At 42.1% G+C, this 25504-nt stretch overlaps 1 protein-coding gene across 2 annotated transcripts in view; it reads left to right on the top strand.

Annotated features, from left to right (window-relative positions):
* The window catches only part of atp10a (ATPase phospholipid transporting 10A), a 37151-nt gene extending 12444 nt beyond the window's left edge, over positions 1-24707 (top strand). Inside the window, exons 2-21 of one of the 2 annotated variants that reach the window (XM_029254182.1) lie at positions 1284-1488; positions 3802-3887; positions 5456-5562; positions 5699-5830; positions 6039-6169; positions 6540-6792; positions 7518-7735; positions 8860-9054; positions 10375-10933; positions 14437-14540; positions 15020-15146; positions 15290-15474; positions 16025-16367; positions 18728-18804; positions 20014-20139; positions 20386-20586; positions 21309-21389; positions 21497-21601; positions 23408-23595; positions 23990-24707. In XM_029254182.1, coding sequence (XP_029110015.1) covers positions 1284-1488; positions 3802-3887; positions 5456-5562; positions 5699-5830; positions 6039-6169; positions 6540-6792; positions 7518-7735; positions 8860-9054; positions 10375-10933; positions 14437-14540; positions 15020-15146; positions 15290-15474; positions 16025-16367; positions 18728-18804; positions 20014-20139; positions 20386-20586; positions 21309-21389; positions 21497-21601; positions 23408-23595; positions 23990-24644 — 4078 coding nt within the window. In that variant the 3' untranslated portion in view covers positions 24645-24707. Of the gene's footprint in view, positions 1-1283; positions 1489-3225; positions 3324-3801; positions 3888-5455; positions 5563-5698; positions 5831-6038; positions 6170-6539; positions 6793-7517; positions 7736-8859; positions 9055-10374; positions 10934-14436; positions 14541-15019; positions 15147-15289; positions 15475-16024; positions 16368-18727; positions 18805-20013; positions 20140-20385; positions 20587-21308; positions 21390-21496; positions 21602-23407; positions 23596-23989 lie in introns of those variants that run through there. The other variant, XM_018750139.2, reaches the window with a different exon arrangement.
* The last annotated feature ends 797 nt before the right edge of the window (positions 24708-25504 follow it).

The following is a 25504-nucleotide window of genomic DNA, read 5'->3' as shown; positions in this document are numbered from 1 at the left end:
CGTGCCTCGCTTCACTTGTGGCCCAACTTATTTCATTGCGAGTCATAGATCTATGCCTTTGACACTTGAGCCCATTGATAATGTACAAATTCCATTAATTTATTTTGTAAAGTCACACACAAATTATTGAACTTTATGGATTTTGGGAGAACATAACTATTTGGAGACAAGTTTGCAAGGTCAGTTGTGCTCTCATTAGTAGCACAAATGATAAGGCGAAGATGATCATGTTTTTGGTATGTCATGAGAAGATTGGATTCCCTGAAAGACTGTAGTACTTGGAGAAAGTTAAAGGGAAAAGAAGAGCAACCAGATGGATGCACTCACAGTGACAATGAACTTGCTTTTTTCAACCCTAAGGACACAAGTTGAGGACGGAACCTTCTGGACAAGAGTTGACACTGACTTGACAGTACAACACAACAACAGGGTCTTGTGTCCTGGACTTGAAACACAAGGTGCTGGCTGGTATACAAGGAGTGAATACCATGTCTTGTGCCATTGGATTATATCAGAATTTCTTTGTTCACATGTAGTATTGCGTAAATCCGTCTTGTGTGGAAAGTTAGTGTTAAAGGTTAGTTACAGTGGAAGCCTCACAGCATTTTAAAACGGTACCATTGTTAAGGGTCATACTGATCAAGGTAAAGTGCTAGACTCTACCAACCAATAACTGCTAAGATCTCACTGCGCAATATTTTTTTGAAGCCTTTTTTTTTTTTTTTTTTTTTTTTTTTGTTTTGCTTTTCATATATCCTGTTCTCTCTAACAATGGACACATTGTTACTTCATGTCTCCCCCCTGTCTGAGGTGTGTGAATCACATTAGTTTTAGGTCCGCCGGTTCCCTTGCAGATTTGAATGTTTCATTCAGGGTGTAAGGTGGAGCTCGGGCAAATGTGTTCCCTATGATGGCGTGTAGTTGTTAACAAAACCTTACATACGCCCCACTAATGTTTGCAGTCTGTTTTTGCAGAGTTTGAACGAAAGCATTATTGCTAGTTGGCTCTTGGCACTGTGTTTGTCTGCAGTGAACTCGGGAAATTGAGCGGCTGATGATTTTGCATATGGCACTAATCTGTTGTGTACTGTGTTGCACAGTTGGACTCTGTTCTCTGCATCAGTCTTTCAGGGAGGCTAAAGTGCCAGGATAGTCCTGTCTGTTTTACACTGGAGGATGATACTTACCTTAACCTGCTTCTGTAAGAATGGCTGTGCAGATGTGTACAGTTCTGCTACTTTGAGGCATTGCCTGCTAAGTAATTGTGGTGACATGTCCTGCAGGGCCCAGAGAGGGTATGTAGAGAAATACTGGAAGGAAGTCCGTGTGGGAGATTTCATTCGCCTGCGGTGCAACGAGATTTTGCCGGCTGACGTGCTGCTCCTGAGCTCCAGCGACCCAGACCACCTGTGTCACATTGAGACAGCCACTCTGGATGGTGAGACCAACCTGAAACAGAGGCAAGTGGTGCGGAGCTTTATTGACCTGGTGAGTGCCCATCTTTGCTGGCGTGCGATTATCTGAAACACACATGTATGTGTCAAGAGGTCTACAGTTACCACATTTACCATGCCACTTTCTGTCAGGGAATAGTATGGGACATGTAAAATTCTGTGCAATAAGTATGTTTTACATAAAGCTAATTTCAGTTCCTGTCACATTGTTTTCTGTAGTGTGTTTTGTTTACCTTGTTACAAGATAAAAGAAACCAACAGTTTCCCCCATTCTTAAGAAGGTAGTTTCTGAAATACCCCTCATAAGGTGAATTATAACTTGGAAGATGTAATTTTCATTGTTTTGAATGATAATTTTTATGCGTTCATGATTCTAAAAATGGATACTTGTTTATGCTAAAATTCCTCCAGATAACATTAAAGTGGACATAGTTACTTAATATTAGTTATCACAGCCCAAAATAACAAGGCAGTTTCTCTTTATTAATTGCTCTATAATACTGTGACTATCCGTGACTGTAGCTATTACAAACCATGCTTAATGCTTGCAAACAAAACATACTATACGTGCATATACCTATCACTGTTTATATATTAATGAAATGTTTAATGCAGAAAAAGGAACAGTAGAGACAAAAGAAATCAAAGAAAACAATGCCAGTGAACTTGGTGGTGGTGATGATAATAGACAAGTTGGGGAGTCAGCCCCAACTCATAGTCCGGCCCAACTCAAACACGTGGTTTGCAAGGCAAGGGAGGCATGGAAGTGGTTTGGCAATGCCTTTTTCTGTCCATGTGTGGGGGTGCAAAAACAGGGGAATACACAAATTTTGTACATCCGGAGCAGGACTCTAACCCCACACCCTTCGAGCCGCTGGGCACCAGTTTAACCTGCTCTGTCACTACGTCCACCGCCAATGAATTTACCCTCTCAAAATAAGATGATATTTGAGTACTCAGAGAGGCCATGCTTACTGAGATTATAACAGGTGAAACTAGCAAACAAGGGCTAAGGGAGGTTTAGAACTTGCTGAGGCAGCACAAAGGAGACTGTTTGGTCGCTCTGGCCTTGCTCCACTCAGTTGTCAGGAGGCACACAACATCCAAATTCAGTCCTTAAAAAAAAAAAAAAAAAAAAAAAAATCAAAGTAGTGGTTGTAAATGACACCTTCTCGTGAATGCTTGTTTCTCTGGGATGACTAAAGTTTTCAAAACCAATGTAGAAACAGTTGTGTAGATTGTTCTCAAGACTGCTTCTTTGTTCTCAGTCTGAAACCCATTAGCTTTGTCTCAGCAGACCTTGGACTACAGGTGTTTTTAGTCAGGTTTTACAGTGAAAACAGTTTTCTAGAAAAACAAGAGAAAGAAGGTCATTTTTATTTTTGGAAACTTCTTAGCACCGTAGGGATGTGGATTCAATATTGGGCGGGTGTTGTTACCCCAGAGTATTAGAAACTCTTAGACTTTAATGCTGTGTGCTGTCAGTTGAAACGTAGATCGATGTTTTAATTGATACTCTGTGTGAAAGTAAATGACTTTAGTCTTCTGTGGGGTTCTGGTTCCTGAATTCATTACTCTGGTTTCACATCAGTAGGTATTGCAAGTAATGCCTTTTTCTTGCCTCAGTGAAGAAATTTCTCATTTGAATTAAGAAGACTTGACGACTTGTTCCTCCACCCCTACACAATATAATCCCCTTCTTGTTTATGTTTTGAGATTAATTATGATAGAATCCTTTTTTGTACCAGATACTTGCTAGGTGCATCTTTCTGAGAATGTTTCTGAAGAGGACAAAGACATCACCAAGTCATGGAGGGTTTTGGGAGTCGCTTTTTTGGCAAACGTGATGAACACTTGTGTTTAACTAAGGTCTGTTGGTTTAGCAATGTTTGTTCAACATACCGGTGTGCACAGCTGCCTAGTTTCATCAACATTAAGACACTAGCAAATTCCAAAACGAGTCACCTAGGTGTTGTTTTAAACTAGCGATCCACAGAATTCTTCAAAACTGGGCTTATTTTTCTGAAGTTGCACAAAATCCTGTCTTCACACATACACACGCACACATCTTCGGAACCGCTTGTCCCATACGGGGTCGCGGGGAACCGGAGCCTACCCGGCAACACAGGGCGTAAGGCCGGAGGGGGAGGGGACACACCCAATCCTGTCTTCCTTTTTCAAAAAAAAAAAAAAAAAAGGATAAAGCCAGGCACAAGCTTGACCATAAACCACTTTTAGTCTTTAAAGTTTTGTCTGTCAATATTTTAATCTTACTTTTAATATTCTGAGAGTATTAGCTTTTGTGTAGTATACTGTCTTTATGTTCGGTGCATGTGTTTCTTGGCAGGATTGTGAATTTGACCCACTGAAGTACAGCAGCATCATCGAGTGTGAAAAGCCTAACAATGATTTGAACAGGTTTCGTGGTTATATGTAAGTATATGTTTTTCAGTGTATATTAAATACCCTTTTTTAACTTTACAATGAGCCTTTAAATATGGCATAATTTTGCTTGTTTAGAAATGGCACCCAAAATGTTCCTCTGAGGATTTAGTAGCTGTTAAAGGCCTTTGACTGTTGTTTAAACAAATGGTGTGACATGATCTGTGCTTTGTGTGCCTAAACACTCACTGTTTTTAAAATGAATGCAGTATTACAATTCTTGTTCACAATATCAGTTACAGTTCTAATGTCATACTTTTTTAGGATGTTATTATTTATGGATCTTATTAAGCTTTGTAAACTTAAGTTGTGGTGATTGCTATTGCAATGTTTCAGGAGTATGATGTGATGTTGTGGAATTAACCACACCATTATTTTCGAGTTTTTTTTTTTTACTAAATTTCTGTTTGTACGTATGCCTCAAGTAGCAGCCTGTCGTGCAGCTGAATGTTAACGTAGTTCCTATTCATACAAACAGTTATGAGACTAAGACAAGTGCGTTTTGAATAACCTGTGTGTGCTAATTCCCTGAGCTGGAAGTCATTCTATGTAATTACAGCATTATCCCAGAAAACTCAAAGCTTATGTACAGTTAATACCTACCCGTAAACTATCTTGCGTGAGAGATTTTGGGGGGTTGGAACTTTAATTTCAATACTCTGTTCTTTTGGGAATGCTGTGGAGTCGTCTTTGTGGAAGGCACCTGAGTCATTTTACTGCACCCTGAATGGGTTATGACTCATACTGGAAACCAGTGGAGGCCAGATGCCAGCTGCCTCCAGCCAGCAGTCTGTTGCCAGGCTCCAGTGGCATGCTGTCGCTTCGGGTAGAGTGGGATGGGGGCTGTCATGTGGACATGTTTATGACATTTTGGACTTGGCCTAATCAAATGCAAGAAATCTCTCTTCTCTGCTCAGTGTGATCCATTTAATGGCTGAGCCTGTGGGAAGTACTCATAAATGGAAAGAATATACATGTTAATCCCTAATGGCTAGAATGTATCAGTCTGCCTGTCTGGGATACAAGTGCCTCAGCCAATTTGGAAACATGCTGACTCTAAAAGAGCACGGCAACTGAGGAGATTCAGCAGCGGACAGTGAAAGCCTGGACTTGTAAAGGAATTGTGAGCTGTTTAACTAATACCAGTGTAATCCTTGATTTAGAGGTGGGATTAGTGCAAGATGTTAAAGGCTTAATGCTTTTTCACCCAGGATATTCAGCTATTGATGCATTTTTTTTTTTTTTTTACACGTTGTCTTTCTTGTAAAAACCTGATTCTGAAAGCATTTTGCAGGTCTTTGGCGATCCAGGTTAATTTGACTTGAATAATTTCCAAAGTCCAATGTTTTCATCTGGTATCTTGCTACATAATATAAATCAATAGAATGCTGTTGCTGAGATCCAAAAGGCTGAGAAAAAAGCAATGCGCAAGCAGGAGACTGTTAGTGCCTTCAGGATAGGTTTGACCTTCTGCTTTCTGGGTATATGTTGGGCTCGCTCCATATTATTGTACCTCCCTGATAATTCATATGATGTTAACGGAGCTCACCAATTTGCAGAATTCACCGGAGTGGCAGGAGAGATGGGCTGTACAAGGAGAACTTGCTGCTCAGAGGGTGTACAATCAGGAACACTGAGGAGGCTGTGGGAATTGTCATCTACGCAGGTGAGTCCCCCCCACCTCCATTCACAGCCATCCACACCTGTCCTCTTCGTGTTCTGTCAGCTCCTTTTCACCCTCCAGTTGTCTCACTCACTCGTGTGCATGCATGCGTGTGTGTGTGTGCGTGTGTGAGCTGCAGGTCACGAGACTAAAGCCATGCTGAACAACAACGGGCCGCGGTACAAGCGCAGCAAGCTGGAGCGGCAAATGAATGTAGATGTGTTCTGGTGTGTCGTCATCCTCCTGGTAATGTGCCTGTTCTCTGCCATCGGTAGGTCGTGCTGCTCATTTCAGCGCTGTGCTCCAGCACCATCACCGTCCACAAGGTTCATGGGGATGTGGGAGGTGGAGGGAGATGTTTGTGATTTGTATTGTATGAAACCAAGGGTCAATGAGGATTCAGATGTAATTTAAAAAATGAATAAATACTTTTTTCCATCAGTAAGATTTTAACTTTTGCTTTCTTTATCTGCTTTTAGGCCACGGACTGTGGCTGTTTCAGTATGGAGATAAGAGGCCCATTTTCGATGTCCTAAGCCCAGAAGGAACAGACTTATCTCCTGCTCTGTCAGCCATTTATCTCTTCCTCACCATGGTTATTGTGTTCCAGGTATGGTTTCCTAAATGCAGATGCGTAAGAGCCATGTAAGAATGTCACATTGTTGTTAGAGAGAGATGATAAACAGTGGAAAAATGCACTTTTAATATGTGCATGAACTAGGACAATTCTAAATATAGATGTCACTTAATCAAGATTTCATTGAATTTCCAAACATTCATGTTTGTCAGTATAATGCTCTGTGGCTGCCAAGATAGGAAGCATAATGTATTTAAAATTGAGTTAATATGTGTAGAAGTCCTCCTTTGTTATATGGCCTCATGGGTGTCCTGTTGTTATGAGGTTGTGTTGAAGTGCTGAACTGCTGATGTCAGTATTGTAAATCTTTATGGTATACGTGACTTTTCTTCTCGATTTTTAGGTTTTGATTCCAATCTCCCTCTTCGTTTCCATCGAGATTGTGAAGATCTGCCAAGTGTACATCATCCACCAAGACGTGGACCTGTATGATGAGGAGACAGATTCACACCTGCAGTGCCGTGCTCTGAACATTACTGAGGACTTGGGCCAGATGCAGTACATCTTCTCTGACAAGACTGGCACGCTGACCGAGAACAAAATGGTGTTCCGTCGCTGTACAGTAGCAGGGGTGGAGTACTCCCATGATGCCAATGGTGAGGGCCCAAGGACAACTTGTGTAACCTCTCTGGGCTAGCAGACTAACGCTTAATGTCTTTAGGGTTTTGAGGTTGACAGCTCTAGGTCCTGTTTTTAACACCCAGTGCCTGGGTGTTCTTGACTGTGTTAGCACTTGTGAATTTTCGTCACTTCGCCGTGAAAGGTTTGACTCAAAAGTGGCTTTCACAAAAGAGTTAGGAATAGGGCAGATGAGTAAAAGATTAGGCGTTCAGCACGTGTTGTCCTCACTTCTAACACTTTTTTTATTTTAAAGAACCATCTGGTCTCATTCTGTGAAGTCCTGGGCTTCATTACTTCCTTTTCTCTGAACCTCAAGTTTTCATTTGGTAGCTTTTTCCTTCTTAGTCTTGTCTGTGAAATCCAGGTGTTTCTTTCAGGGGGGAAAAAACTTGCTTGCTTTGATGCAGTTGCTGTAAGAAGTAGTAGTTTCAACTGTTGAAGTGTTGGCTCAAGACATTCAGATTGTTAGAGTAACAGCTGTGCTTTATGGGATACCAGAAGATGGGCTGATTTATTATTTCATTGCCCATTGAATTCTACATGATTTGCATTAAATAATTTTTGTGACTATTTTTTACAAAATATCCCCTTTGACATATAGTTTATTAATGATTTGTTTGGTTTATTTCTGTTATCTTGTTAGTAAAAGAAGTTTGAGCATAGGTGGGTATATGGCAAATGTGCCTCTGCATCTTTTCAGCGAGGAGGTTAGCCATGTACCAGGAGCTGGATTCTGAGGAGGAGGAATGTACGTCGCATGGGGGCACTCTGCCTCGTCGGGACAGTGGAGCCAGCCACCAGAGCGGTCGGGTGGTGCTGCGTTCACACAGCACAAAGTCGCATCGGCGCACTGGCAGCCGTGCCGAGGCCAAGCGGGCTAGCATCCTGTCGAAGCACACTGCTTTCAGCAGCCCTATGGTTCGTTTCCACCCGCTGTTCTCAAACGCTCTCACCAGCTGGGGTTCGGGGCTCTTGGACTCATTTGGTGCACAGCCATTGCGGGTGTCCTGATTTTGCTCATCAGTTTGCTTCAATTGGTCCACTTAGTGATTTTACTCTCTCACACACACGCACACACGGAGTCGTAGCTCAACATGGATAAGGATGGCGAGCTTTTTCAACTGACTCTCAGCAGCAAACGTGTCAACATCGGTCTGAGCTTGGCAGTGTGACAGTACTGTATTCTCACTCCATTAAATACTATGATTAACAGACATGAGTCTGATGCAGCCAGTAATCTAGTAGGTGGCTGTGGCGACTCTTCTGTATGCTAGAAATATTTTAAGGTTTTAAATTCATTTTGCGCCTGTGGTGCTTATTTTTAAATAACTATTAACTAAAGCAGTTCCAGCCATAGGACCTCACTGGATAGGGCATTTAACCGAGCTGTTCAGTTAACAGATAGGTGCAGTTACTGACAAGACTTCAGTGCCTAACCTTGACATTAGAGTGTGTGTGAGATTAAAAATAATAAATTAGAAGTTATTACATTTACATTTATCCATTTAGCATGTGCTTTTCTCCAAAGTGACTTACTGTTAAGCTACTTACACTTATTTACCCATTTATACAGCTGTGTAATTTTACTACAGCAATTTAGGCTATGTACCTTGCTGAAGAATACTACAGCTGGAGGTGAGATTCAAACCTGTGACCTTTGGGTTGAAAGGCAGCAGCTCTAACCGCTACACTACCAGCTGTAAAGTGAATATATGAAATAATATATAATTTGAAATGTATATAGTGTAATTATATATACGTAGTATATACTGTATATACCCACTTGGTTGTTGTAACACTTATCTATAGTAATTAAGGTGAAAAATCAGCACAGATACAGGTTTGACAACTCTTTACTGTTAGGTAGGGTTTATGTAATGTATTTGGTATATTAGCACAGCTTTTATTTAGGGTTGCCTGGACAATGGTGTTGGTGTATATCATCAGTAAACATCTAATATGTATATTTGCTTTTCTTCTGTCCTTGTTGGAACTACAGTCTGATTCATCACTGTGTGACCTTGTTTAACCTCGTGTGACAGGAGAAGGACATCACGCCTGACCCACAGCTCCTAGACAAAGTGAACGAGTGCAGTAGCCAGTTGGAGTACATGCGATACCACCGGCAGCCCCTCAGCCAGCTGCCCTCTGAGCTGTCAGATGTCCTCGACTTTTTCATTGCACTCACAATCTGCAATACCGTGGTGGTGTCCTCTCCGAACCAGCCAAGGCAGAAGGTGTGTGCCGTCTGATCCTGGCTCCGCAGGTTGGGTCTCTGGTGGATGGCTAACGCTTTATTACTGCTGTTACTTTAACCTGCTCTAGTGGCTTCAAAGATATTACTTAAGTGATTAAAACACACAGCTGGATATTTTACCAGTAGGAGCTCAGGTTTAGAACCTTTCTCAAGGGTAAAGCCTGTTCCGCAATCTGAACTTGTAACTATTTTGCTGCAGGTCATTTGTAGCTGTTTTAGATGCATATCTGTACAATGGCTTTTGGTCACGTTTTAAAGCCAAAAAATAAAGATTCAGAGTCTACAAGAGTTTTTCCTCATGTCTTTCAACAAGTCTTGCAATATTGTTTTGATTTAAGTGACACCTCACTTAACAGCCGAGTTCCGTTCGTATAACTAGGTCGTTAAGCGAATTGGTCGATAAGCGAGGAGCCACCCCTTACCGATATTTCAATCATCAAATTGGTCAACAGATTTTTCCGCTGCTTCTACATCTGCGCTTGCCGCCTCACCACTGATACTCCGATTTTGCAGGTTGAATCTCCGACGAAACCGATAAAACCATCCATGGCTTGTCGTAAATGTTTTGCTGATTCTTCGCCTTCAGAGTCTCAAAGATACTGCATGCCTTGGCTTGAATTATTAAAAGGCTCATCGGCATTCTTTTTTGTATCTGGTCGTCAAACCAGATCGCCAGTAATTTCTCCATTTCACGAATGAGGCCTTTCCACCGAAATTATTGAAGAAGCTCAATTTATAGACGAAATATGTAGTCTTGGAGATTGCGAACGCTAGTGTAGTGAATACTGACGGACTGTGGGAACGAGGCTGAGACTGAGAAAGGGCGATGCGAGATGAGATGCTTGACGCTGAGACGCCGCGCTGCCGTTTCCATGACCAAAGTTCTCGTAAAGCGTACAATACCGACTGCTTGGAGAGCTGGTCGTAAGTCTGCGCGGTCGTTAAACAGGTGAAGAGTGTCTGTATTTTTATTCTACTCCTTCAGCTCCTAGTGTGTTTGCTGGTTGTGAGGCCCTCTGCTTCTATGCTAAGCTGTAAAGGTGTTATCCAGCGTAACGCTGTCAATCACATTCAGATTTTGACGGTACCATTTTTAGAAGTGTCTTTGTGTCAGTTTAGTATGTTCTGATGCAGCTTGTTCTCTGTCGGAAAGACATATTGGGGGTTGAAATGAAGAATTTATACACTCCCTCCATTCTGCTCACCTTTGCTTACAGTCTAAAGAAGGATCCAACTGCCCCTCCATAAATGAGTACAAAGGCTGCCGAATTCACGTGAACTTCTTCTGATTCCTCCCAAGGTGCGGATGAGGTTTGAGCTGAAGTCTCCTGTGAAGACCATCGAGGACTTCATCAAGCGCTTCACTCCCAGCCGACTCACGTCGGGTTCCAACAGCAGTAGCTCGTCTAGCTTGGCCACCAGCCGCTCTGTCCCGCGGGCCAGCTCAAGTCTGCTCCCCTCACCTTCTGCCGATGGCACACTTGTGCGGTTACAGGAAGAACACACCGCTGATGCCCCTGAGGGCATCCTAAGACCCTCAGTGCTGGACACGGGTGGTGCTACTGGGCCACCAGAGGAGGGAGAGCTACGCTATGAAGCAGAGTCACCAGACGAGGCAGCTCTAGTATATGCAGCGCGTGCCTACAAGTGTGCCCTGGCGGGCCGGCTGCCGGACCAGGTGACAGTGGAGCTGCCCCACCTGGGCAAACTAGCCTTTGAGTTGCTGCACACTCTGGGTTTTGACTCGACACGGAAGCGCATGTCAGTGGTGGTGCGACACCCACTCACCGACCAAATCACCGTCTACACCAAAGGGGCTGATTCAGTCATCATGGATCTCATCGGGCCACCTGCTGCAGGTAGGGCCTTGGTCAACATGTGTTCAGACTTCTCCATTCATGAGTATCCCATGGGAACAGTTCTTGATGAGCTATCCTGATTTTTGCAGACATGTTTCTGTCCTTGAAAAGTAGAAGCTACTTGATGAAATATATTTTAGCATTGCTCAGTTGTTTAAACTATTACACTGTGGTGGATTGAAGTGAATCTGGGCCTCTGACATCATCCCCTCCATTTTCCATTCGGTCTGCTCACAGCACAGAGGAGCCAGTCTTCTGCTTATTGAAGAGCTTAATTAATTTGCTTAATAAGGATGTTATTCCTCAGCCTTGGAAATTTTAATGGATTGTTGCCCTTAATAAGATTATTTTCCTTGAAAATACAGACTGTGACCTCATAACACCTTGTGTGCCTTTTGTACCGAGACAAGATTACCACTACAGGCTGCATTTCTCTGCTTGTACAAATATCTTCACCTTGACTTGTTGCCAGGGACAAATGGCAAGCTAAAAAGGAGATGGTGAATAAAGCAGGAATTTGTCTGTGGGTTGTCTACTTATTGGGTATGTTTTACTAACGAATGCGGGAAACAAAGCCTTCCGAGCAAGGGTTAACAGCAAAGTGACTTTTTAAACATTGCGGTTAGCACTGGTGCTCATGCTACTGTTCTGTCTAATAATAATGATTAATAACAGGTATTCCTGAACCTACAGACTTTCAGAGGTGCAAACCTGGCCATGTTTTCAGTGGAAACAAACTGGACATTTATCATTGCTTTTATTGTGTTGTGTCTGACGTTTTTGTCGCTGTGGGTTTTTAATTTCTTAATAATACATTTTTAAAGTTTTGTGCCGTTTTGTGTTTACTAAATAGATAAGGAATGTCTGAAAAACAATGATAGTGTTGCTAGGAAAGAAAAGTAGAAGTAATAAAGTTGAACAGGATGAGAAATGTTCATATGTCACCGGTGTTTTCATATGAATCGCTGGCCTGCTGGAATAAATAATTGCCATGCTTTGTACTTAATTTCACACTTTGTTAGAAAACGATTGGAGTAAATTTTGAGTAACGAAGCAGTCATCTTACCAAAAATCCTCAGTCCCTCTCAAGTTTCTTTGATTCATACTATAGTAGTTTCCAGAGGACTCTTTGTGTTGCCTATTTAGTCATTAACCCCACACCATTGGCAGTTTTTCACATTTTCATGTGTCAACAGTAGGTGAACTTGCCTAGTAAAGGTTTAGCTAGAGCTGTGGACTTCTGCAGGCATCAGGCCCTGCTGCCTTAAATTATAAAAAGGCCTCATGGAAGAGGTGCATTTGTACTGTTAGTATTCCAGGCACGCAAAGTGTCACACAGGCTCTTTTCATTAGTATTGTGTACAGAAAGCCACTCCACTAGTGTTAAATGGCGACTTGTTTGCTCTCAAACTCCTAAGTACTATGTGGGGGGAAGAAACACTGGTAAACAACACCCCCCAACTCCCCAGTAAGTGGCACACGAAAGAATAGCATGGTTCGTGTTGAGCATGAAGGGTTGGTGGACTTGTGGTAGGTGGTCTGGCCGCTGCTCTTTCAGCATTGGTTTAGGAAGTACGAATGCAAAGTTTTCTCTTAAGAGGGGGAAAAGTGTGAAGGATTGGCTTTCGCAGGCCGGGTGATGTTCAGCCCACAAAGGGAGCCGCGGGTTGGTGCAAGTTAACATCAGTCTGCCGAAAATATCCCTGTCTATTCACACTAGCAAGTTACATAATGCCCCTTCATACAACATGAGCTCTTCTAGCAAAGTACATGTCATGAAAGGCAGGCATTGGAACTCCAGAATGACTTTTGGTTATAACAAATATGTCTTACCTATGTTCCCTATATAGGTAACCTATATTCGTAAGCACATAAGAAATATCATATATTTTTGTCCTGTTGATATAATGCATTTGTTGTATTTTTCTCTCATATGTGCATTGCTTTGGGGAAAAGTGTCTCGTAATAAATACATGTAAATGTAAATAAGGCTAGGTCTTGTGCTGTTTTTGTTTAATTTGTCTTTTCATACATCACACTTGTGTGACGACAATTTTAATTAAATGAATAAATGTAAAGGTAACTATTTAGCAGACACTTTTCTCCAAACTGACGTGCATCCCCTTTTTTTTTTTTTTTTTTTAAACTTTATTGCCCTGTAATGGACTGGTTGGGTATGTCTTACCACATACTTATGGGATAGGCTCTCGACCACCACAGCCCTGCACTGAAACAGGGGTAAACTACAGTAAATAAACTAATTCAGTAAGTAATAATGAATGAAGACCTTTTAAAAAAAATTTTTCTATCAAAATAGCAAGATGATTGCAAGATGTAGTTTTAGAGAATTAGCTATGATTTGTGAGCCACAAAGTTAGTTGGTTAATGGAGCAGTAGGGCCTAGTTGGTTTGAAATGAGCCACTGGGGACAATGGGAGTCTGCCAAGTGTCTAAGTGTCATTCTCAAATGCAGATGAGAACTCGGGGGGGGGGGGGGGAACACAAGCCTCTCTATCACCGTGTGCTCAACAGACATTTCCTGCTCATTTTCACATAATTTGAGCAGGCCCGTTTCAAGGTTCCTGAAATAACTCCAAGACCAAGGGGTACAAAACAGTTCTGCGGTCTTTTTTTTTTTTTTTTAATTTAAAAAAAGAAAACTTATGAAAGCGACAATAACGGTTTCCTGCATTGTAGTAACACAGAACTGAAACTAGCAGATCTGATTTTAGAGAAACTGTAACGCCTGGTCTTCACACGTTCTTTATTTAGAGGATAAAGCATTTACAGCTCTGTACCTTTCTGGATATTTTTTTCCAAAGATTTTAAAACTCAGATACTGTTGATCGAAAAGCCTTGATCTGTGCAGGTTCCCAGAGAGACCCCATGAGCACAGTTGACCTGATCAAAATGAACAAAGATGATGTTCTAGACATGCCAAAGTCTTGCGATTAAATCCTTTTTGGTTCTTTTAATTGTGTAATTGATTTTTAATTAATTAGACAATTAAAATTAAGTGGCTACAAGGATTTGTGTACATGGTTCATTTTGCATGGAGGAATATTGAACTAACAAATCCTGCCGGATCATAGGAATGGAATTGTAATGTTTGCTCCCTTCGATGCCCTGCAGTGTGTAGTTCTGTGAGCTGGACCATCTTAGAGAAACGGGAACCGGGGGTCTTTATCTTGTTTACAAAGTCTGCAGACTGGGAGCAGAGCTACACCCTGATGAACTTTTACCTCCTTTGTATTTTCAGGGTACTCCCGCACCTTCACTGGTGACATGATGGAAATACATAGGAGAGGGCAGTGCAAAAATGCTGCAGAGCTCAGAGTTGCATATCGTTTATCCTGTTGTGATTTGGATGTGACTCATGATTTGTGAGGAGATAATTGAAGCTGATCTCTCCAATATCTCCTGTTTATGTCAGAATCTCCTGTTTTATGTGCATCGGCACACATCTGTATCCATAATCTTGTTCTGATGTTTTAATCTCACAGATGATACCAAAGGTAAAAGGCAAAGAAAAATACTGTACAAAACCCAGAATTATCTGAACCAGTATGCTGCTGATGGACTCAGGACTCTTTGCATTGCCAAAAAGGTAATTGTCCACATGCTGTGTTGAACGTGAGGAAGCCATTGTGATTTTTAAAAACTGTGTGGACATGTTTTAAAACTGTTTTACTTATATACATAGTTAATTCATGTTAAAATTGTAAATGCATGCATTGCTACCGCTGCAGTCATCCCTCGAAAGATTCACACAAATTATCATAAATGATCAGGTGGCGCTTCCCTTCCAACATGACTTTCTCAGCTCCCAGGCTGCAAGCTGTCCTATTTTCTCAGGTCGTTAATTTATTCTTTGTTGATTAGCATTAATCGCAGAAATTCATTATTACCAAGCCTTTGCTTCTTTTGTGCCTTGCCATATGATGTGACAGATCAGTTTCTCCAGTTCCTTAAGACCATTTGTTTTTCTCGCTATATGTTAGAATGGTGTCAGCTTATAGCCTGGGCAGACTGTCTGTCTGCATGTTTCATATTGTCGTATCCCTTTCCATGTTTTTTGTGTCCAAGGTTCTGAGCAAAGAGGACTATGAAATCTGGCTCAAAAGCCACTTGGCAGCAGAAACTGCAATTCACGGTCGGGAGGAGCTGCTGTTTGAGTCTGCCCTCCGCTTAGAAACCAACCTTCATCTCTTAGGTAAGATACATCATTTCCTCTGCACTGACAGCCTGTGCACCACAAGGCCCCAGGATTCCAGGTAGTCCAGGGTTGCTTATGTATCCTGACCCTCACTCCTCTGCTTTTCCTCCCTGACTCATATGATCCCACCTTGCCCACAGGGGCCACTGGCATTGAGGACCGACTACAGGACGGTGTGCCCGAGACCATCGCCTCCCTGCGCAAGGCCGGCCTTCAGATCTGGGTCCTGACGGGCGACAAACAGGAGACTGCCATCAACATCGCCTATGCCTGCAAGCTGCTGGATCCTGAGGAAGAAATCATCACTCTGAATGCAGACTCTCAGGTGGCTCCTCTGCCAAATCTGGCGGGTTTACCTTGTGAACCAGGAACTTTGCTTACCCCCAATGGTGTCTGAGTTTAACTTCTGTAGAGGTAGTTTGTCTGCAGTGGTGGTGTTTTGATGTTGGCATTTACTATCAACCTCTCTGTGAAATTTGACATTTATCTTCTTGTACAGAGTTCATAGACACACACACACACACACACACACAATGAATACATAAATGTTTATAACAAATTATAGTATATTCTTGGAGACAGGCCTCAGCCTAAATGGCTGTGTGTGTTACTGCTAGATGCCAGTTCTAACCTAGGAGGGTTTTCAATCAAAGGCATTTTGAAAAATGTCTGGTAGAAATTTCTTGCCTTTTTTATGACACCAGACAACATTGAAACCTGGATAATCATGTTTCTGCCATATATCAGTGGGCTGCAGGATTTCCATTTTGCACTAGTCAACTTTGTATCGACTAGTCTGTTCCACCCATGGATTCAGCAGCCAAATGTCACTGAAAGGTGAAAGGTTGAGCAGTTCTTTTCTGCATGTGACTCAGGAGGCCTGCGCAGTGCTGCTGGAGGAGAGCTTACACTACATACAGTCCAAATTCCTGTGCAACACCCCTGAACCCTCCAACCGGGCCTTCGAAGATGACTTTACAGCCTTCCATGCCCCAGGGCTGCCTTCCCCTGCTTCGACACCCTTCCTCATTCACCAGTTGGGCTTGGTGATTGATGGAAAGACGCTTGCCTACGCCCTAGAGAAGAGCCTGGAGGACAGGTTCCTGGCTGTGGCCCGTAGTTGCCGCTCGGTGCTCTGCTGTCGCTCCACGCCGCTGCAGAAGAGCATGGTGGTGAAGCTGGTGCGCAACAAGCTCAAGGTCATGACCCTGGCCATAGGTATGCACTCAAAGTTATGTCCCCATCCTGCACCTGGGGTTCTCACTACTTGAGCAATACATGATTGAGTAGTTAAATCTGGCCGTGTGGTTAATGGTGCATCTACTCAGCATTGACGTTTGAAGACTGGTTAAAGACCAGTGACATATGCAGCCAATGAATTGAACTGTAATTCAAAAAACAGTTCTAAGTGTAGTTTGAACATTTTATTTCAGAGAAGCCCAAAATACAACCTGTTCTGAAACTTTAGGAAACCACTGGAAGTTCCTCTCAATTTGTTTTGATTTGAATAGATATGCTAGAGGTTTTGGTAATTTCATTTTATAGCTTGGTGTACTAATGAGCACATTTTTTGTACCACAAAGTAGTCTTAATTTTCCCCTTCAGCCTGGTGTTGATCTGTTCTGTTTAGTGACTTGAGGTGACTGCTTTGTTGGTGACATTTCACTGAGAAATGTTGACGGTAGAAACAGGCCTCAATGCTATTTCATTAAGTCCTTCATTCAGGTCAGGTTACTGAAACGACTCAGTGTAATTCAGTCTAAATACCTTGTAAAGTGAATCCCTGCAGTTAGAGTCCACTTTTTATGAACCGATTCTGTATAATTGAGCTGCTGCAGTGCTGCGTCACAATCATATTTCACATTTAGCACAGTTTATTTCTAATGGTAATGTAATGAAGAGCTTCCTTTCGCTTTCAGGTATCTTCTGAAAGTCTTGTTTCATCTTTTTTCTCTCTGAGAAGTTTTATTCTTGACAATTGGTAGAATGGAAAGTAGTTTTTCTTTTACAAGTGGCGATGGGACATTGTTTACATATGTGTGTGCTTTTTTTCTTCTAGAGGTGTCAAATGCCTCAGACAGATATCTGACTTTGGGATGAGCAAAGCATCACAATCACTAACACTGTGTGTTTGTCAGCATCCTAGTACTTACTTGGCAAGTCAAATCAAAGACATGAACTTAGGTCAAAAGAAATGCCAGTGTTCTGCTCATCTCTGAAGTGAATAACAGTCAGAACCAGAAGTTGCTGACTGGTTTTTTTCATCAGAACTCTCAAGATGACTGTGCTGTTCATCTCTACCAGTCTTGTAGAAATGTCTGACTTTACCTGACATGTGCTGGGTGCATCATTACAGCACAAGAATACTGACAAAGGGTCCCTTTTTGTTAAACACGTACGTTCATTTCAGTTCGTTTCTGTGCTTCAGCTCAGTATGACAGTGGAAGATGCTACCTGTCACGTTTTTTAGCAGAATTAAAGCCAAAAAAAAAAATAAAACGGCAGAACTCATGGATCGCGTGATTTCATTATTTCACTAGATGTTAAACTGGCTCCTCATAGTGCAAGCAAAATTAGTATAAAACTCGGGAAAACAATTTGTCTTCACAAACTCCTATGTAATGTCGTTTTATTTACATTTATTTATTTAGCAGACTCTTCTCTAAAGCGACTTCCAGTGAACTCTATGCAGTGTTATCAGCCCACACATCTATTTAGCATCCTGTTATGGATGACCAACACACACGACAAGCTGTGGAAGTTGAATTAATCTTATGTCACATTCCTACTCTGTTTGAATGCATTTTACGGTCAGCTAATGGCTTGGTGCAGAAACACCTTTTAATCCACCACAGACAAATTTATAAGGTAGATTTACATTTATTCATTTAGCAGATGCTTTTCTCCAAAGTGACATCCAATGAACACTACATAGTAGTAATAGCCCACACATTTTCAGTAAAGGTGACTTTTGATGCTACATATGCTACCAACAATAAGTCACTCACCTACACACACACATTCTCGCTCATTTGTTCTCTCTATTGGAAATTTAGAGTCTCCAGTTCACTCAATAGCATGTCTTTGGACTGTGGGAGGAAACCCACAGAAACACAGGGAAAACATGCTAACTTCACATAGACTGAGCTGGGATCAAACCCACATCCTCACACCAGCCTGCAGCTGTGAGATGGCAGCAATACTTTCTGTGCCACCATGCTGCCTGTAGATTGTAAAGAATATGCATTTTCAAGTAAACTAGATTGTATCTTCAAAAATTCAGCGCTCACTGTTTCATGGCACAGGGAGTCTGTCTACTGTTGGAAATCCTTTATGGATACTTTAGTCAGTGCAATGACTGAGTTGAAAACATTGCTAATATGTCAGTAAAGCATTGTTTATTTTATCTGCAGCTTTTGAATTCTGTGATAAATTGTTGAATTAATTTTATTCCTTTGCTTGTTTGCCAGTTACTTGGCTTCATTGGTATTGCAGTCTGCTTGGATTATTAAGAGGTTACATGAGTAATGATTTCACTTCCTGTGTATATATATATATATTATATATATACACACCAGGTGACGGTGCCAATGATGTCAGTATGATCCAGGTGGCTGACGTGGGTGTTGGGATCTCGGGACAAGAGGGTATGCAGGTAAGAAAAGAGCAAAAAAGGGTAGCTAACGGTGGAAGAGGATGGTGTCGGAATGTATGCCATGGATGACATAGGTCCACTGACAGGCTAAGTGTATCCACATGGTTGTGGCCTTCATGGCCAGTGAGCCAAAAAAGGCAGTCTGTAGCAGACAGTGCTGCCTGGATTTGTTGCACCTTAAGGGTGCCAGTTGTCTCCAACATAGCTGTCTTTATGCAACACCCAGCACATGTTAGCCCCTGAGGTTAAGCGTACATGACAGTTCAGCCTAGCAGCACTCCTGTCTGGTGCCAGCGGAGGATATGGTGGCTCTGTGGTCCGAACTTATTTTCCCATGTTCTGTAATGCCAACCATGCATATTAATGAGGATTGCAATTAACCCCAGAGGCAAGGTGCTTTATTTTTTATAAAAAAAAAAAAAAAAACCTGAGTATAGTGCATCTGTAAAGAGCAAGGTTCTGTGTGTAAATTGATGGGCTGATTAATTATACTTAATAAAAGTTTGTGCTTAATTAGACAGATGTTGGATGTCCACAGCTGACATTGTGCCTGGAAGCAGTTTCCTCCTGGAGCTCAATGATGATTAACGATCCCACCCATTATTCTCTGGTTCTGCAACCTTGTAACTAAATTAATCCCGGTTCCCAGTTTCCGCATCTTACTACTAAAAGTGTAAGCTCAGCTGCAATTTTTCATAGGTGTTATCTGCCTTGTCAGTCAAGGATGGTTGTGGGGGCTTTCTCTATGTTTGACGTGAGTAAAGTCTTTAAATATCACCAGTAGTGAGGTTGATGTAACTTTGATTGATGACTCCAACTGCTGATGAAGCTGGCACGTCTAAAACTTAGTTATCGGTCAAAAAACATATGGCTGTGGATGTTTTCCAGCCAGGTGGTTGCTTGGGGAGTTCTGTACACCAAATCATACCTTACAGCAAACTTACACTTTGCATAGTGGTTAAAGAATGCCACACGCACAATGTTTAGGGTACTTTTCCGGTGAGTGTAGCGCCTTGTGATATCCTAGAGGACGGTGCCCTAATTAGACTGATTCAGCAGTATAAGTGGATAACAGTGAACATTTGTAAGCTAAGTAGTTAGCCGAAAGCACATGTACAGAAGCAACTGGCATGCAAAACAAGATAAGCATCTACAAGCCAGGTGTGTGTTCTTATGAAAGTGCTCTGCGTAATCATTCCTCTCCCAAAGGCGGTGATGGCCAGTGACTTCGCCCTCCCACGGTTTCAGTATCTCCAAAAGCTCCTCCTGGTTCACGGCCACTGGTGTTACTCCCGTTTGGCCAACATGATCCTCTACTTCTTCTACAAGAATGCTGTGAGTCCACTGCTGGCAGACAAGCTCCACTGACACACAGGGGAACCTTATCTGTATGGCTACAGTAGAGTTTGTTTACACTTTGCAATGGTTTTTCTAACATCCATCAGTAGGTGTTACCAGATGGTCAGCTAAGGTTAATTTTTCTTGAGTTGTCCTGAAGCTTTTTAATGTATTCACAGTGCCTTGTTCACATTACGTTGTGAATAACTTTTAAAAATATGTTTTTCTCCTTGCTGTATCCAGATGATTGTAGCCCTCATCTTTTGGTATCAGTTCTACTGTGGCTTCTCTGGCTCAGTGATGATTGACCAATGGTTCCTCATATTCTTCAACCTGATGTTCTCGGCCTTCCCTCAACTCATCACGGGCACCCTTGACAAGGATGTGTCTGCAGAGACTCTCCAAGACCTACCTCAGCTATACATGAATGGACAGAACTCAGAGGTAGTTGTTGTTGTTGTGTGGGTTTTTTTTTTTTTTTTTCTCCCTTTTAAATATCTATCTTCATTTGATTTCTGAAATTCAAAGAAGTAATTCAGTTGTTACAACCAGAGGGGGAAAAAATAGAATCGCAGGTAGCCAGTCTGAGATCTGACTTGAGAGGCCTTATAATAGTTGACTATTTTCTTGATTTCTTTGGTCTTTGTCCACAAAGGAGATGTTGAATATGTTCATAAGAATTAAATTTGCTGTTTGAAATATGATGTTGTATTTCTTTGTTAGATGCATGTACTCTGAACTTTGTTCTGTGCGGTTATTTGCAGCCACCTAAAGTAATTAACAGACCTTAGCGTCATCATTTTGGGGCTTTGTGAGGAATCCTCTGAAAGTGGGTACTTCATGTAGTCTGTGTAGGTGGTGTAGCTGGGTCATGGTCTTCAGCCAGTAGCTATGTAGTCTGTTTAAAACCTGTTTATGAAATGTATTCAGTTTCCGCAGTGTCCAAGAGTAATGAAAATGCATGAGGCTCCCTTGCATCCTCACCTCTATCATGTTGTCAGCTGTGCTGCGGAACTGTGATCTATGAGGGCAAAGTAGAGCATGTTAATTTGGTTTTATGAGTCCTGTGATAGAGGTGCACAGCAGCTACTCATTTGCATTGACTGTCGCCCATTCCCAATGAAGTAATGTTCATCTATCTTCCCCCCCCCCTTCTTCCTTCCTAGGAATACAAGCCATATATGTTCTGGATGAACATGATAGATGCCTTCTTCCAAAGTCTTGTCTGCTTCTTCATCCCTTACTTTGTAAGTTGTTATGACAACCAGTGATTTGCTACAATGTGACTTCTGTGGGTCGATTATTTAGCATTCCCGTGTGTGTCAGACATGTGTCTGCTTGCCCCGTCTTCCAGGCATATGCAGACTCTGACGTCGACTTGTTTACATGGGGTACCCCCATCACCAGCCTAGCCCTCTTCACCATCCTGCTGCACCTGGGCATTGAGACCAAAACTTGGGTGAGAGAACCCATTTCCTATCAGTTCTTTATTTTTTTCCATTGAAATTTAATTCGGCAGATGCTTTTTTCCAACTTACAGCAAACAAAAGTACATTTCACAACAGATTGAGAGTTTTAGATGTAGACACACAGTTTTCAAGCAGTCTGTTTACACAAGTAGCCACTCATAGACTTGACTCTGATGGGAAATACAAAGGGGATTGTGACAGATGGTCTGTAGGTTCATGGAGCAAATAGGAGATCAAGAGAGAAGTGGCTTTGAAAGATGACTTTTGAAACCTGTTTTGGATGTTGAGGGATTTAGCAGTTCTGAGGGACATAAGTAGCTCATTCCACCACATCAGATGGAGCAACACAGCACTTTTACAAGGCTTTAGAGTATGATCAGGTCCTGTAGGTATCAGGGAGCACATTCTCTGAGAGTCTTGTAGGTCCTAACCAGAGTTTTGAAGTTGATGCGGACAGCTACAGGAAGCCAGTGAAGAGAGGCAAGTAGGGCAGACATGTGGGAACACATTGGCAGGTCGAATGCACCTGGTGTCTGTTTAGGATGACCTGTGTTAGTTGATGTTTAGGTTGGGGTTATGCGCTACTTTTGTGACAGATCTGATTACAGTTTAGTGGTACCGACCGGACCAAAACAAAACACATCCAGAAACCTTTTCTTGAGTATGTACCTTGGTTTTGTGGCAACTGGCATATGTCTTCAAATGCGTATCGAAGAGAGCTACAGGAAAATGCTCTCTGTAGTACTGCTTCCTGTGGTAATCAGCCCATGTGCTCTGACGCCAGAAATTAGTTCAGGCTCCATAGCTCTGACTGGTGCGCCTGCCCGACTGACTGATCTGTGCATGTTTGTGCATTAACTCAGCCTGATTAGATTGAGCTGGAAGACCCAGCGGCATCACACACTTTATCAGCATTACTGGTCTCTGTGTTGCGTGCACTGCATTACCTTGTGTCACAGCTTTGGCGTGCAGTGAGCACACTAACCCACATTGCTGATTCCTTTATTACTATTGTAATTACATGAGCCAGGGCCTTTTTTTAAAAGAGACTTACTGTTTTACTGGTTCCATACAGAAGGATATTTTTAACTGCAGAGATTCAGTTTAAGTTCCTTGGTGAGGGGTACAATAATACCCCCAGTATTTGGAACAGAAATCTTTAGTTTATATGTCTGTGTTCTTCTAACTCTGTGCCATCTGCTGCTACCTATTGCTTTTGTAAAGAGTTTTTTGCTCGTTTTCCTCACTTTACATTTTTCAACTTGTTTAGACGGCTTTAACTGTACTACCTTTTTAAATGTATAATCGAGAATTTGATAAGACCGTTTTACATTATGGTGAAGTTGTAAAAATTTTTTTTTTTTTTTTTTTTGTTGGACACGAAGGACATTCTTGCTCTCCAGTCTTCTGGCCACAACGGCCCATTGTGTTGAAAAGGTCAGATTCACTGCAGATGGCTAAGCAGGATTAAATGCTTCCAAAAGTTATATTGGCATTGCTCACGATGGAAAGTACACATCCATTGGCAGGCTAGTGTCAAAGCTGCAGAAGCAGTTTGGGGTGAAGCAGATGGGCTACAGTGATTAATTCCCTGTCTTTACGAAAAAAAATGCCACTAACAAAATTGGAGTCATAATGTGTGCGTGTTCCTTATTTGTGCTGGATGGTAAATGGTTTTACCAGTTTCACCAGAAGCTCAGTTTTTGTGCCTCTGGAAGGTGGTGGAAACATTTTGGTTTCCATTCTCTTGGATTGCAGCCTCTAATGAAATAGCATGTTTTCTTTTCCTCCGTTAGACTTGGCTTAACTGGGCCTCCATAGCCTTTAGCATCGGTCTGTTCTTCAGTGTGGCGCTCTGCTACCACTCCTCCTGCCCCACCTGCTTCTCACCCTCCAACCCATACTGGACTATGCAGAGGCTGCTGGGAGACCCACTCTTCTACCTGATCTGTGTCATCACCCCGGTGTCTGCCCTCTTACCCAGGCAAGTGGCTGTGCTGCAGTGTGTCCTTGTGCTGAACACACCCAGCCAGAGATCATTGCACATTTATAGCAGAGATTTGATTCATGCGAAAGGAATTAGCTCCTGATGTGTTTAGATTTGTATATTTTTATATTATAAATGTATATAATTTTTAATGTGTGTATAACTCATGACCTCTGAGCTTAGATTTGTGACTCCACACACCAAGAAAGATGTTTGTAACCACTCCTCCATTGTGGGGAATCTAGTGGAAATTAAGTTTTTTCTTTTTTTTTTTTTTTTCTTTTTTTCTTTTTAAATACGTTCTCCAGCAAATGTTTTGTATTTTAGGCTGAAGGAAATGTTGTACTTGTTGAGAGGTTCATCTGATGTACGGTTTCCTTCCTCTCCTCAGATACTTCTATCGGGCGTGCCAGGGGTCCCTCTTCCCCAGCGCGGTGCAAGTGGGTCGGCAGCTAGACAAGTCCCCCCCCGAGGCCCGCAGGAGCATCCTCAGCCAAAGCAAAGCCAGCTTGGGTGGCCCGTTTAGTGTCCGGCCAGCACACTACCCCTTCCCAGGCGTGTTCTACAATCACAGTGCAGAAGGACACGTGTCCTGCAGAAGGAAAGACAGCGTCAAGTGCTCGACTCAGAATGTGACTGAGAAAGGGGCAGGTGGCAACAGAAGCCCCGGCAGAGACATTTTGGACACTAAACAGGGGAGCTCCAGCCAGCGTGGCCCCACACCTTCTGAAGCAGGCACATTGCCGTATTCGAACCCTGACTCTTCCGCACCCTCCGGCCCGGAGGACCACCTTCACACAGACCCACTGTTGGACCCATCTAACTGGGCTGAGCCTGCTGTTCCATTTGCCCAGCCAGAGTGTGTTCCACTGACAGATTCACCCCCTGCCAGCACTCTTCTGAGGCCTACAGGAGTAGAGAGGGGCGGCCCCCAGTCCTGTGTCCCACAAAGGCTGGGCTTAAAGGAAGGAGGGACTCCGAGACATAACCAGGTCCACAATGAGGACACTTCAAAGGAGAGCTCATACCAAACAACATTGTTATGATGTTTATAATGTGTTACTCAAAATTTGCACAATAGTTCTTTAAAGTTCTATTATATATATTCATGGGGGATTTTTTTTTTTATAAAGATAGGTACTCTTTTATATATAAATAAAGTATATTTTAGATGTAAAAAGTTTAAAAGAAAATATATTCTGCAAGCAGAAATCTAATGCATCTGAACAGACTTGCTGTTCATTTATACTCGAAGATCTTCGGTAACTTTGTCTGAAATACAGATGTCGAGAAAAGGACACGTTTTATCCACGTTTGAAACTGGTGTTGTTCAGTTGTCTTTGTTCCTATGCAATTTATTACTGGTGATACAAAATATCCCGACTTACATTTTTGTTTGCTTTCATTCCAGTCCCTTTTTTTTTTGACTTTTGGAAATCAAACAGATCGAAGACAGCAGTGTTAATTACCAGCTTTGTGTACTCATTGTGTATTTCCTTGTGCGATTTGTAAACCGGAGGTCACGGTATGTTGCTTTTGTACTGTAAAATCAGTGCGTATGGTTTCATTTTACCAAGTCATATTGTGTGCAGCTCACAGGCAAGTCAATTAAGTAAAATTTGTGTTTGGTAAAACTTGAAACAAGAAACACTATATGGCTGCACCAGATGTATATGATAGCTGTGGTAGATTGCGATAGTTACAAACTTGGAAGTTAAAGTTTCATCAGAACTGTTGGTCTTTTTGTCTCGTTGTTGATGGAAGTTGGTACATTTGCTGCTTTGTATTGCCTTATGATATACATTCCCCTTGAGTTTATATAAGCTAGACTGAAGTTAAAATGTCAGTAAGGGGGTATTCTGCCTCTATAATGATTGCTGTGTTCAAGATTTTTGATAGAGAGACT

Source organism: Scleropages formosus, chromosome 1 (genome assembly GCF_900964775.1).
Source record: "Scleropages formosus chromosome 1, fSclFor1.1, whole genome shotgun sequence".
In the NCBI taxonomy this organism is placed as follows: Eukaryota; Metazoa; Chordata; class Actinopteri; order Osteoglossiformes; family Osteoglossidae; genus Scleropages; species Scleropages formosus.
This window is presented reverse-complemented; position numbering and strand designations above follow the sequence as displayed.